We start from the raw sequence: 13,930 nt of genomic DNA, 5'->3' as shown, positions 1-13,930 counted from the left end.
CGCTATAAGAAGCTTCGCGCCAAGATGTATGCTTGCAACCCTTTTTAACACCAGAAAGTGGCTAGACCAAATTGAATAGCAAGAGGTTTCATCATGGTTCCTGAAAAAAGAATTCTGACTGAAAATGATATGGAAGTATGGAAGAACTCCGCCACTAGAAAGGATCTGTTGAATTTCATCTCAACGCTGGCTGAATCAGTTGAGGGACATGAGAACTCGCAGATTGTGGAGCCTATATCACCTTCGATTGCATCGTTATCATCACTACTTGATGAGGTTAATAAGCTTGTAGATAAGCATCCTGTTATTAAGGAAGCCAAAGTATCAAGGTTTGGTAAGGTTGAATTTAGAGACTTTTATGATGAGTTGAATGAAAAATCTAGCAGTCTAATAAAGACTAGATTCTCAACACTTTCTGATGAACAGCTTGAGCAATTGTCGATCTATTTGGATGAATCATGGGGTAACAAAAGGCGTATTGACTACGGTTCTGGACATGAATTAAATTTTATTTGTTTTCTATTTGGATTATACAGCTATGGTCTTTTTGATCTTGAAAAGGATGCAATCAATTTGGTTCTTGTAGTCTTCCTAAAATACTTAAATATAATGAGAGTATTGGAAACCAAATACTGGTTGGAGCCGGCTGGATCACATGGTGTTTGGGGTCTTGATGATTACCATTTTTTACCTTTCCTCTTTGGAGCGTTTCAATTAGTTCCACATAAACATCTAAAACCAATGTCTATCCATAATGAAGAGCTAGTAGAACTGTTCAAAGATAAATTTTTGTACTTTGGTTGTATTTCCTTCATAAACTCTGTTAAGACGACAACATCTCTTAGATGGCATTCTCCAATGTTAGATGATATTAGTGGTGTTAAAAAGTGGTCAAAAGTAGCTGAAGGAATGATCAAAATGTATACAGCTGAAGTCTTGGGTAAGCTACCAATTATGCAGCATTTTTATTTTAGTGAATTTCTAAAATGTCCAGAAGGGATATCTCCGGCAAGAAGTAATCATATTCACAATGGAACAGATGAAGATGATGAATGTTTGCAAGAAGGACATACGCATAGTACTTGGGGAGATTGTTGCGGTATTAAGTTACCTAGCGCAATTGCAGCTACAGAAATGAATAAGAAAGCTCACAAACCGATTCCATTTGATTAATTGAGAGCCAAGTACAACTATGTATCGTTTAATTAATTTCCTAGATACCGATATTAATTACACTTTTCCTTTATAAACACAAATTAAAGCTAATTTTGCTTATATAATTATTATTAAATTACGATACTAGATGATACTAGAATCGTTGTGCTGCCAAAGTAGGATTCCAAGGCAGACCGGGGTCTGTCTCTGGGGTGGCATCACTGTCCATGCTCCATATCTTAATACTTTTATCAGTTTCACCTGTAAGCAGTCTCAAACCTGTTCGATCAAATGTACTACATAATATACCACGTTCACTTTCTAACGATCCTGGTATTTCTTTAGTCATCATCGACTGATATTTATGCCCTGACTTGTAATCGTAAAATGAAAGCATACCATTGTCACTACCTGCAAACAACACATCATCTTGGTTGATACTTAATGTGTTGATAATCCCCAAGCCATCTGAGTTAAAGTTTGTCAATAACCCACCTTCTGGGAGCTTCCATGACCGAATATCATTTGCAGAGCAGGAACTCATAGAGAATTCAGTCGGATGGAAAGCAATATTTCTTACAGACTTCTTGTGATGAGTTATAACCTTCATGGACTTACCAGCAACAATATCCCATAGACGAATTGTGGCATCAGTAGAACAACTAACAATCTGTGGATCGACTGGTAAACAATGCACTTTATTTATGGGGTTTTTATGACCTATTAGAGTCATTACAGCTACTCTCGCTCTAATATCCCATAATCTCACTACACTATCTCTCCCCGCTGTGGCTATCAAATCTAAAGTAGGATGAATATCAACTGAATGTACTCCTGATAGGTGGCCATGGTAATCTCTAATAGCCATATTTTTTTCCAAGTCCCAGCATTTTACAAGCTTATCTTCACTGGCTGAAAATAAGTAGGGATGTCGTTTGGAAATGGCAATGTCTCGTACGGTCATTATGTGGCCTGCTAGCGTTACTTTTAATTTCCCCTTCGCCAAATCCCAAATTTTAATTGTTGTATCGTTGCTACCTGTTGCAAACCATTCATTATCAACAGGATCTACCTCTATGGATCTGACCCATCCAAGGTGTCCATTGATTATTCTTTTAAGTTTCCAAGGAGCATGCCATTCTGGTTGTTGCACGATAAGCTCCCTGTGTCTGGTCATCACTGATTGATCATTTGAAGAATCAAAGACTTTCTCGACTAAAGACCCAGTGTTACTGGGAGTTGCCTTTATAAGTTGGGTTGATTCCATTTGATTTGTTGAAGATTCATTTTGAACACTTTTATATCGTTGTAGAACTGTTTTCTTAGCGTCGATCTTATCTTGAATGTGCTTAGGTAGAACATCCATGCTTGAGAATTGGTTTCTCCATCGTATATTGGCATAAAAATCATCAAGTTCCTTTAAACTCAGGTTTTCATCATGTGTGGACATACTTAAGATCCTTAAACTCTCTCTTTACTCTTCGGTATCTGTTGTTTATTTTCATTCTACGATTGTCAATAGACTACTATGACGAAATGGAATTTTCCAACTACCGAAAAATATAATTATAGAAAGGCCTTGAATAAGATAATTACTTAATGGTGACACAGCACAGCAATCAAGATACATTTGCTATTCCAGTAGAACTCATAATTACCGTTTATATCTGAAGATACCATACCAACACATATTTCTTACGTTTGAAGGAGTCTAAGTTTCGTTCAGCTATAACTCAAAACAAATAAAATGAACAATGCTATGCAACTGGAACAAAACAACATTAAAGCCATCATTGGTGCTTCCTATAATAAGCTTTACGGACAGTTTACGTCTTGTGGATTGAAGGAAGTGGGAAACTATAAGATATTGGACCAAATTGGAGAGGGAAGCTTCGGCAAAGTTTACTTGGCGCAGCATAGACCAACACATACTAAAGTGGTTCTTAAATCAAGCGATAAGAATGATCCAAATATTGTTAGAGAAGTATTCTATCACCGACAGTTTGATTACCCTTATATTACAAAACTTTATGAAGTCATTATAACAGAAACTAAAGTTTGGATGGCACTAGAGTACTGTCCTGGTAAAGAACTGTATGACCGAGTATTATCCATGCACCGAGTCCCTACTGATGAATGTGTGCAGTTATTTGCTCAAATTGTAGGAGGAGTTCATTATGCGCATTCATTAAATTGTGTACATAGGGACTTAAAGTTGGAGAATATTCTATTAGATAAATCCGGAGATGCTAAATTGACTGATTTTGGGTTTACAAGAGAGTGTATGACTAAAACTACTTTAGAGACGATTTGTGGAACTACCGTATATATGGCACCAGAGCTAATTGAGAGAAAAAGTTATGATGGCTTCAAAATTGATATCTGGTCCTTGGGAGTCATTCTTTATACAATGATAAATGGCAGTATGCCTTTTGATGAAGATGATGAAACGAAAACTGAATGGAAAATTGTACATCAGACCCCACAACTTAACGAAAATATTGTAACAGCAGATGCAAAAGATCTCATTCTTAGACTGCTTGCAAAGAATCCAAATGATAGACCAACTGTTGAGCAAATATTGAAGCATCCATTTTTACAGCCCTTTGGTTCAACGATATTAGAGGAGACTGAAAAGATACTTGTAAGACAACGTCGAGGAACCACTCAATTCCATTCTAAATTGGAAAGGCGGCTGATGAAGAAACTGAAAAGGACAGGCTTAGATACACAAGCTATTAAAAACTCTATTCAGAAAAAAAAATGTGACTCATTATCAGCATTATGGTTATTACTGCTAGAGAAAGAGAAGAGACATGAAAGACTAAACTATCCTAAGAGAAGTAAATCCCTTCTGTCAGTCAGGAAAGTTTTCGATACTTCATCTGTGATAGATCAGCCAAAGCCAACCGATGATGACGATGTTTTACAAAGGTCATTGGAAGTTTCAAGAGTAAGATCATTGAGAAAATCTGTGATTAAGGATGATGAGATCAAAACACCTGCGAGTAAGACTTCTCTTGATTCTTTTCAAGTTCAACGGGCAGTAACCACACCAATGTTAACATTATCATCCAACAAAGAAGAAACTACAGGGAAGGGGAACCTTTTCAAAAAAGTTTCGGATTTTTTCAAACAGAAGAAGTATTTGAATAGTAATAATGGAAGTAGTTCTAACGTAGTGCCATCCAATAACGACAGTAGTGTCTACAGCATGGCAACATCGAGTTCTTACCGAAAAAAGAACACACCCTCTCCCAAAAAGGACGTCATGTCATCAAAAAGTTCAGGCTCATCTTCAAGCAAAAAGACTTTTAAAAACAAAAAGCAAAGCCAGAAGGCAAAGGAATCCCCTTCGAAAAAGAAAGACCCATTAAAGGAGACTAATATCAATACGCAACGAAATATTACTAGTGGGGAAGGTATTGAACGAAAAATAAAAATTGATGAGCCCATATTAAAGAGATTTAAATCAACAGCGTCAAGTGACATTTCCAGAAGAGCTTCTACTCTAAACTTTGATAATGAATCTTTTGATTATGCACGATCTATATCGAATGACGATAAGAGACCAGTAGCTTCCAATAAAGCACGTCCTGCTTCCTATGTTTCACAAATGTCAAACGATACTTATAACTCCGAATATTCTACTGATGGCAATACGTCGTCATACAAAATATCAGACTCTTCAATCATGGGAAGAAATAATTTGGAAAGTACAGGACAAAACTCTTCTTCAGTATCAGACGCTTTTGTTGGTAGTGGATATTCCCGGAAATTTATTAGGCGAGATATGAGTATAATGTCGGGAGCCTCAAGTACTTCTGACCGTAGTTCAAGAACAGATTCATTTTATGACATCACAACAACATCAATACCAAAAATAAAAAATGTCGGGATGCCAACTAATATATCATTAAAAGATTCTGTCTTGCCTCGTTTTGGAACACAACATTCCTGGGTAACCAAAAGAGGGTACGTTGCTACACGACATGGGAAAGTTGGTCGGAGGAACTCCAAACGATTTTACATGAAAAGTCCAGCTACGGAAACTGAGGACGTAATTAAGGAAGAGTCTTCTTCTTCATCGTCCGAAGGGGAAGGAAACAATGAAAGAGGTTCGCAGGGATTTACCATCACTCCTATCAAAAGTATATCTCTGGGGAAAGGATATAAGGATAACAACCCTGCTGATAATTTTCCTGATCATGTTGGACTACCAATACATAGTGATAGTGAAACTATTTCAAAAGGAACTCATACTCCAACAAATCGTACCGTTCAAACATCGATTGAGCAGCAGACAAGATCTCTGTCACTTGATCGGGCTGTATGGAATCAGATACATGATGATTCCAAATCTTTAATCGTTCATGGAACGGAAGATGAAGACTCTGATAATGCGGATAATGAAGATAACTTCTTTTCGGAAGACTAATTAGTTAAGTTGAGTATGCATATGTTAAAAAGTACTTTATAGACAATTATACATTTTAATGACTTAGTTATGATTAAATATCCTTGCGTGGATGTGAACCTAAAAAATAAAGTTTCTGGTTTCTTATATCACATTTTTTACTTTGTTTCATTCTTCAAATTCCTTAATAGACTTTGAAATGGACCTGTTGGAGCACCATCAACAGAGAGGGATTTAAATAGCTCATTTAAGGAATCTGGAACGTTCTCCTTCGATTGCATATCAGGAAACATCTCCTCAAATTCATTTTCGACATCAATATCTATTTCATCTTTCTCTGGATGTTCAGTTGTAATTATGCTAGGATGTCGACGAAATTCCTCTATTTTCTCTCCCTTTAATTTCAAGGCCCCCTTTAGGAAATATTCAAAGAAATCATCTTCATCGATATCAACATTTTGTTCCTGAAAGTAATTCTTAGCTTGAGAATCGATACCTTCCTCATTTAAAGCTTCTTCATTATTTTTCTTAAACACATCTTCATTAGTTATATCAATTTTATCACTCTCTCCAAAAAAGGCAGTTAACTTATCCATCAACTCCTCGGTAGGTTCGACATCTGTATTTGCTTGGAATTTAGCTTCTAAAGAAGCCTGTTCAAAGTTGAAAAAATTTAATACACTTTCTTGGGTTAACTTTTCCTCAGACTCTCTGGTTCTTTCAGACTCCACCACCTCTAACGTCTTCTTTTCCACCAAATATTGAAATACGTGGAATAGGGCTCTACTGCTGTGTAATGGGATCTTATCTATGTCAGTCTTTAGATTCTGAGTATCGAGATAAAGAGAAAGTAAATCGCAATGATTTCTTGGAACAAGTAGTTCCAACTGGCGACAATTGTCCTGTTCATCTTCTTTTTCGAGTTGAAAGTCAACATCTTCGTTTTCCTCGACTGGATGTATTAGGTTCTTGATGAGAAAACTAATTAGTTGGGGGTTTTCCGTCAGTATATCATAAAATTCTTGAGATTCTATCTTTAAAGGCAACTTTACCAGATTATCTAAAATACCGTTTGGAAAGTTATCTAAAATTTTGCTCTTTATCCCAACATTTAGTGACTCGAGTTCAATCAATTTAAAGTATGCCTTTCGTAGAAAATCCAATGCCTCTCCCTTTTTTAATCCCCTGCCATCATAAAAATATGTTGGTATCATCTTGAATTTTCCTTCATGAAGCCAAAATCTATTGTTCGGAATTGGATATTCGTACTCTTCAGGTATAAAATCATGAATCTCAGATAATATGAAGTCACCCTCTGTATCACTAATTTTGATAAAAACTTGAGGTCCCATTTTACTTGAGAACTCATATAATAGATTAGTCATTAGAAGCTCTTCATCATGAACGTTATCCTCCACACAAATTTGTCCAAACGTATAAGGTACATTGTCCTCTGTTGTCCGTATATTCATTGAAATACCTTGGAATTCAGACCAGGGGTATCGGCTCTGCCATTCTTGCACTAACTTTGTAAGCTCTTCAGTAACTAAAAGTAATGAAAGTTCTGTATCAGTAGCCAGCCTATCCAAATAAAATACTCCGAACGTCATGTATAGTTTATCAGGAGCATCGAACACGTTTATCTCCTTCTCACCATCATCATATTGCCAAAGCCATTCGGAATCTAGTTGGTCTTCTGGTTTCAACACTTTCATTAAGTGTCTTACTAATTATTATTGTTGTTTTGAAGATGTGTCAAAGTGATAACTTTTATTTGCATCGCTTCTTTAATTTCATGATAATAATAAACGGTTGGGCTCAGGAACGAGCCAACCCAAATTGAGACGACTTAAACACCAAACAGATAATGGAAAAAGTAAGGGAATTAGTTTGGAATGGGGCACTGAATGTTCAATTCATTGCAAAGTCTAATATACTCATTGATGGAATTCCTGAGAATAAAGGTATTGTGAATTTGAGAATACCGAGGGACACATACATCATCAACTATCTCCCTTTAGTTCTCTCAAGAATACGAAATGTCTTGAAAATAAACATAGATGACTATACTGGTCAATTTTGGTTTGAATTCAAGGATACTTCGATACCGTGGCATTATCCAATGGGTGTCATTTATGATGTTGTTGAACCTGAATATCTACGAAATAGTGCTCCCGCTAATGACGACACCACCCTAAATATGTGGAAATTGCATTTGAATTATGGCCCTAATATACCCCATAATCTTTTGCCATTAATTGATGGAATAAATCAAGTGGAAAAATACTGGATGCATTTGTGGAAACAAGCCTGTTTTATCCTCAATGGTTCCTCCAAACAGGTGATGTCAGTCTCTATGAAGGATTCTCAAATATTTTGGAACAGTGTCCTATTACGACGATTGGATAACTTCGAACATATTGCACGTAGAATTGTGCCTATAAAGCCACGGTTTGTTCCTCTAATTGTTCATCGAGGTTTATCGTTTGGAGAGGTCAATCAGCCAACCATTATGACACATAAAGATGATGGATCAGCATGTAAGATACTAGATATTTTTGTTAATCTGTCGCTTGAACGTAAAAGTTCTGATATATTTATTTGTCAGGGGATCCAAATTCCTCTTGATATGGATTTAACTGCAGTCTATAATAATTTTATGAGCTTTGATGGATTTCTTCATTTAGTGCTTATATCAGAGACTCACTCTACTAAAGAAAGTTAATGGACTTCAAATTCTTCTTGTTTTATATATTCAAATATTTACATAAATAACAATGAATTAATTTTAAAACACGAATGCTTATCGATGTGAATGCATATAATAGTACTATTATTGTATAATGGAACCACAACAGACCATGTATTGAAGATGTATCATTTGATTTAATGATTTCCCTTCTTTTTCTTGTTTTTCTTCTTTTTATTCTTCTTCTTGTTTTTCGAAGGGCTTGCATGAGGTTGTTCTTCTTTTTGGTTGTCCTCGTGGTTTTCATTATCCTTGTTTTCTTCTTCAACATCTGTAGATGAATCTTCCGTGTTTTCATTGAGATTCTCATGAGAATCTGCTGCTGTTTTATCTTCACCATTGGTAGGCAGACTGCCTGAATTCTCCTTAGATTCACTCTCGGCGTGGTTATTACTGGGTTCCGCATCTAATTGTTCTGAGTCAGAGCTTGGTTTAGTTTCTTCTGTGGTTTTTGCTTGCTCTAATAAATCTTCCTCGACAGACGCAGATATCCCCTCATCTTTTGTTGTGTCATCCTCTTCATTTTCTACACCACTTTCTTTTCCAACGGCTGTTTCGTCTAAAGGAGTTTCCTTCTCTTCAATTGGCGATTTAGGGTTTTCAGGTTCTTTTGGTTCTTCAATATCGTTGGTCGTATTTTCCTCTGAAATAGGTTCATCCTTCTCATCATCTGAGATATGTGGAAGCAAAGTTTCTTCTCTTATTTCGGTAGTGACAGCCTCGATAGGTGTTTCTGCTGAGGTGAATTCCTCTGTTTCTTCCAATACAACTTCCTCAGCATGTGTCTCTATAGGGATCTGTTCTTCCTTTCCAATTGAATCCTCAGTACTTTCCTCTTGTGGTTCAACAGCTTCAGTAGGGGTATCATCTACTACTTTCGCTTCCTCAATAATAGGTTCTTCCTTTGGGGTGACAACCTCAAGTTTTTTTACGTGGGGCTCTCTAATAACAGGGCTTCTTAAGGTTTCAGAGGCCTTAACAGGATCACCTTCCTTTGCTATATTCTCAAATTTCTTGATCAAGTCAGCAACACCCATCTTGACAATTGAGTTTAACTAGTCTTGGTGGCTTTGAAAGGGAGGAACATCAAGGAAGTTGGTGACCTGTTGTTAATGATGTGACATGTTCTAGTTTTTTCAAACCCTCGGTGAAACTTTTTCGAGGAGAGCTTTGAACGAAAACAGCCTATTATCCAGACAGTAACGATTAGTACATATCCAGTCTATAATTAGGACTTCTTGTCCATCAGGCTGACGAATGCAACTAAATAATCTTTATCATGTGAAATTGAAAGAAGAGCTTCCGCCTTGTTTTCTATATATTTTTGGTTAAAGGCATAACATTGAGCACTTCTACTAGCAAAACCGTCATCGAAAGTGATTCTAGGTACTCCATTAGTAGTGTTCTCCTTAAAAAATAGATTTGTGTATATTGTTTGGGCAGGTGGGATTTGATTATACGGAATATAACAATGCATGGCCTTCAACACCGCTTCTTTAGTAGCCCATACACCTCCTATAAAGTTAACTATTTCCTCTTCTTTAAATTGTCCCTTTGCCAATTTCAGATCAAGTTGATTACGTTCTTTAGGATGCATGAATTTATTCGTTATCTTATCAAATCTTGGTGTGACCCTGTAAAGAGAACCCTCCCTAATTGCATACTTGTTTAGTAGAGTAGTAAATCTTGGTAAATATACAATGTCAGTTCCGATCCCAACTAGAACCCTTGGCATTCTGAATAGTAACTTAAGTGTTCCTGGATAAAATTGGGGTGTTGTTTAAATTTATACCAACTTTTTTGAATATTTACTTTATTTTTCGGTTTTACAATTTCTATGGTATTGAGAGAATGAAAATTAAATAAATAAACTAAATATGATCTGAAATTTTACTTTAAAAATAGTTAGAAAATTTCAGTAAGTAGTTTGGTCAGCCTAATGAAAAATCTATCATTTAATGAGTATGAATTCTAGTATACAAAGAGAATATGTAAATGGGATTGGTTTTTTTTACATAAGTCTTTTTTGACTTTAGATATAAGACAACAAGTTTTCTCGTCTTCGATAACACAAAGAATTCCCTTATTTAAAATCCTTATGTGTCCATTTTTCAGTAATTTTTTGCTTGTATCTTCTACCTCTCTTAACAGGTACACGAGATTCAATCTTACCCGAGCTTTGCAACTTTCTGACATTATCGTAAAGAAGATTCCCTTCAGGTTTCAATTTCCTTAGAGAATGAGACAATTCATCAGAAAACTTGATTTCTAGCCTTTCATCTAATAGTCCATATTTGGTACCGAATTTAGCTCTTTTCTTTGTTTTCTTAACCTTTTCTGATACAGATGTATTATCTTTCTCATTCGTTTCTTTACTTACAGCACCCTCAATCTCATCCAATCTTTCTAATTCATGAACTCGTTGCTTTAACTTCTTTAGCTCTTGTTGCAACTTAACCTTTTCTTCATGCTTTTGAGCTTTATTTCTTTGATATTTGGTTTTTTTCTTATTTTTTACAGCTTCATTTATGGACAACTTAATAGCCTCATTCAATTGTTCTTCAGTCTCTTCCTCTTCCTCTTCCTCTTCTTCCCCTTCATCGTCTGACGATTCCTCTTCTTCATTATCTTCTAAAGTTTCCATCAAATGCTTAATTCTTTCTTTGTACTCTTCAAGGGCTAATCTATTTTGTTCCTTTACTTTTTCAGTTTCAAATTCTTTATCTAATAGAGAAGACCAATCTTTCTTATGGGGATTATAGGATTTACCAGCATGAGGGATCGCTTCGAATTCTCGGAGTTGAAGTGGTGCTTTCTTCAATGTAGCAGGAACAACGGAAGCAACAGACCAACTTGTGGTAGACATAGTTAACAATTCCTTAGGAATTTGATCCTTTGAATCGACATCTAACTTAAGACCAGAAGGTAATTGGACAGTAGTTTTCTTAGTTGTTGTAGTGGTAGTTGTTGTTGTGGTACTTGTACCCCAAATATCATAACTCTTAGACTTGACTAACCCATCTTTCTCCAAACGACTTTTCAATTTGGATTCACCATCAAGCTTACCTGCCAAGGCCAGCAATTTATTCAATTCCTTCTTATGAACACCTTGAACTTTCTTGTCTTTCTTGGAAAATCCATCTTCAACATTATGATGCTTATGATGCTTCAACACACCAACTTTAGAATTAGTCTTCAAAGAATCTAAGATTTCTTTACTTTTCAAATTCTTCTTAATTTGCTTCCTCTTAATTAGTTTATTTTTCAAAACATCATCACCTTCCTCATCAACTTGAAAAAGAGCAGCATCTTGTAATGTGGAAATGTCTGAAGTACCATGGGTGATTTCTTGTTCCGCCTTGGCTTCAATGGATTTTTCAATATCTGTTAAATCGATATTCTTTCTCCATGCCTTCTTACCCTTACGCGAGCTTTGCTTATATTGGGAAGGTCTCTCTTTAGCAGGTACTTGAGCCATCTTGAATGTTTGCTATGGTAAGAATTCAAGTTTACAGGATATACAATACTAGATATACATGAATAACTTTCATAACCTTACTGTCTATTTCAAACTCATCGGGAAAATTTTAGCGATGAGCTCACAAGAAGTTTTTTTCACTGCAAAAAAATAGTGCCGTCGTGGAAAGTGAGGATTATAAACTAGCAGTAGTAAGTTCAAACTTAGTAGTAAACTAAGCTGCTTAAAGAGTTTGAAGTTAATAGTTGTTATAATATAGAAGACAGTATAAAAAAAACTCGCCTGTAAATTAAATATATCAAAGACGTTGTTGTTATGGATAAAAGAAAAACAATTTAACATTAAAAGTTCCGAATACTAGTTCATAATCGTTAATAGAAGCATAAAATTTCGATTCCATATCAATTGTTTATGACGGTGGAAACAAAGAGGGATTTAGAATGAGAGAGGAGGTTCGAACGTGTATCTATAATCTGTTCTTGGTTGTTGATGTTGTTATTGTCTTACGTTAAATTTATAAGACAACTTCTTGTTCTTCATCCCATAAGTTTCTCTTAAATCTCCAATGGACAGAAGTTAAGTCGTCTCTCTTATCTTCCTTGTCACCAACCAATGTACCACTTGGGGCATTCTTGGTAGACAATTGCAAAATATCAGCTAACTTTAAGAATAAATCATTTTCTTCCGGTAGGAAAGCGTCTTCTTTTGGTTCGTCAGAGTAATCAACATCATGGAACCATCTTCTTTGCCAACTGATCCCCTTTGCCTCTTCCATCTTTCTCAATTCTCTTTGATTTTCCTCCAAGTCTGTCTTTGTCTTACCAATCAAATCGAAATCACCCAACGTGATAGCATCAGCAACCTCCTTCCATGCCTTTCTACTTTCCAAAGGATGTTGTTCCTCCAATGGTTTAACGTATAAGTTTTCAGCGGCAATCTTGGAAGCATCATAAAATAAGACATCATCCTTAGCGTTACCCTTGACGATCTTGGAAGAACCTGACCATTGACCACTTATTGTATACAATGCATTTTCCTTATCCTTTGAATCAGCAGCATCATTGTAAATTCTAGCCTTGAAAGAATTCTTCTTCCCACTGAAATAACCTCTTCCTGAAAATTCAACAACACAGAGCAATCCTGTGGATGATTGAATAAAGGATTTACCTTCTAATTCCACGAAGGGAGAGGCCATTAGGATACCTTCGATATGTAATGGTGGTGGAGTGACTAAATATGATTCATCTTTCACTTCCAATAAAGTATGACCGTATTGTTTCACGGTTAACATCAATGATTTGGTGAAGGAAGCCTTAATTTGATTATAACCTTGCAACTTAACATCGTTCTTGTCGTTGAAGATGGTGTAGGCAGTCATAGGTGGATGATGAGACACTTGTTCAGATAATAGAACGGTTTCACCGAACTCTGGATGGTCTTTATTCTCCCATTTGCCGACAAAGACTTCACCTAGGAAGGGGTTCAATGGCTTCTTTTCAGATCCCATTGTTTCATTACGAGAACAATATTGGGATTTTAAAGTGGAGATGAACCATTTGGTGATGGATAACATACGAGCAATTTCAGGTGTTTCCACTTCCAATTCTGGTGCGAACCCATCTTTGAAATTTTCCTCGTTGATAAAGGAGGATTCTAAGAATAAATCTGGATGTTCAGCCCAGTATTGAGAGAATTCTGTCAAAGAGATTGGAGCTAAGATGAATGGTGGTGCAGATAGGGATGAAAGATCACCATTGAAAGATGCAATTGATTTTAAAAAGGAGGTCCATGAAGATGAACTTGCGTATTGAGACATTGTTGATGTAGTTTTTTTTGTTTATGGAATATCAGTTTCTGAGAATGGAAAAAAAAGTATGACGTTTTGCCTTGGCTTATACACTCGTTTATTCGGTTGTAGTAGTTGAGTGAGGTACGAAAGGAACTGGCTTAGCTGTAAAGAAAAAAAATTAGTTGACCGTAGTAAATTTTACGAGTAAGTTAGTCTTGGTATTCTTGGATATGCCAGTTTCTATGAGGGTCCTTGCTATGGAGGAGTGCAACAGAGGTTCAGATCTGGTTATATGTGGTAGTGGAACAATGGTTACGGTTGGCAAAGCTGTTGAAAGTTTTC

At 36.1% G+C, this 13,930-nt stretch overlaps 8 protein-coding genes across 8 annotated transcripts; 2 read left to right on the top strand and 6 right to left on the bottom strand.

Moving 5' to 3' along the window:
• Positions 1–93: 93 nt before the first annotated feature.
• On the top strand, positions 94–1,173 carry RRD2 (peptidylprolyl isomerase RRD2; the record flags this gene model as incomplete). Its single annotated transcript, XM_003675477.1, has 1 exon — positions 94–1,173. The coding sequence occupies one exon, from the start codon at positions 94–96 to the stop codon at positions 1,171–1,173; it is 1,080 nt and encodes a 359-aa protein (XP_003675525.1).
• A 136-nt stretch (positions 1,174–1,309) lies between these two features.
• On the bottom strand, positions 1,310–2,605 carry PRP46 (mRNA splicing protein PRP46; the record flags this gene model as incomplete). Its single annotated transcript, XM_003675476.1, has 1 exon — positions 1,310–2,605. The coding sequence occupies one exon, from the start codon at positions 2,603–2,605 to the stop codon at positions 1,310–1,312; it is 1,296 nt and encodes a 431-aa protein (XP_003675524.1).
• A 3,125-nt stretch (positions 2,606–5,730) lies between these two features.
• NCAS0C01660 (uncharacterized protein) lies at positions 5,731–7,287 on the bottom strand (the record flags this gene model as incomplete). The annotated part of the gene is made up of 1 exon (XM_003675475.1): positions 5,731–7,287. The coding sequence occupies one exon, from the start codon at positions 7,285–7,287 to the stop codon at positions 5,731–5,733; it is 1,557 nt and encodes a 518-aa protein (XP_003675523.1).
• Positions 7,288–7,439: 152 nt separating this feature from the next.
• On the top strand, positions 7,440–8,297 carry ATG5 (Atg5p; the record flags this gene model as incomplete). The annotated part of the gene is made up of 1 exon (XM_003675474.1): positions 7,440–8,297. The coding sequence occupies one exon, from the start codon at positions 7,440–7,442 to the stop codon at positions 8,295–8,297; it is 858 nt and encodes a 285-aa protein (XP_003675522.1).
• Positions 8,298–8,458: 161 nt separating this feature from the next.
• On the bottom strand, positions 8,459–9,358 carry NCAS0C01640 (tRNA(Thr) (cytosine(32)-N(3))-methyltransferase; the record flags this gene model as incomplete). The annotated part of the gene is made up of 1 exon (XM_003675473.1): positions 8,459–9,358. The coding sequence occupies one exon, from the start codon at positions 9,356–9,358 to the stop codon at positions 8,459–8,461; it is 900 nt and encodes a 299-aa protein (XP_003675521.1).
• A 191-nt stretch (positions 9,359–9,549) lies between these two features.
• Positions 9,550–10,056, bottom strand: PPT2 (holo-[acyl-carrier-protein] synthase; the record flags this gene model as incomplete). Its single annotated transcript, XM_003675472.1, has 1 exon — positions 9,550–10,056. One exon carries the CDS (start codon positions 10,054–10,056, stop codon positions 9,550–9,552), a length of 507 nt encoding a protein of 168 aa, XP_003675520.1.
• A 348-nt stretch (positions 10,057–10,404) lies between these two features.
• On the bottom strand, positions 10,405–11,799 carry NOP53 (Nop53p; the record flags this gene model as incomplete). The annotated part of the gene is made up of 1 exon (XM_003675471.1): positions 10,405–11,799. The coding sequence occupies one exon, from the start codon at positions 11,797–11,799 to the stop codon at positions 10,405–10,407; it is 1,395 nt and encodes a 464-aa protein (XP_003675519.1).
• A 514-nt stretch (positions 11,800–12,313) lies between these two features.
• On the bottom strand, positions 12,314–13,615 carry KES1 (oxysterol-binding protein KES1; the record flags this gene model as incomplete). Its single annotated transcript, XM_003675470.1, has 1 exon — positions 12,314–13,615. The coding sequence occupies one exon, from the start codon at positions 13,613–13,615 to the stop codon at positions 12,314–12,316; it is 1,302 nt and encodes a 433-aa protein (XP_003675518.1).
• Positions 13,616–13,930: the final 315 nt, after the last annotated feature.

This window comes from Naumovozyma castellii, chromosome 3, assembly GCF_000237345.1.
Source record: "Naumovozyma castellii chromosome 3, complete genome".
Taxonomy (NCBI): Eukaryota; Fungi; Ascomycota; class Saccharomycetes; order Saccharomycetales; family Saccharomycetaceae; genus Naumovozyma; species Naumovozyma castellii.
The sequence above is the reverse complement of the archived record's forward strand: the minus strand, read 5'-3'. Positions and strand labels throughout refer to the sequence as shown.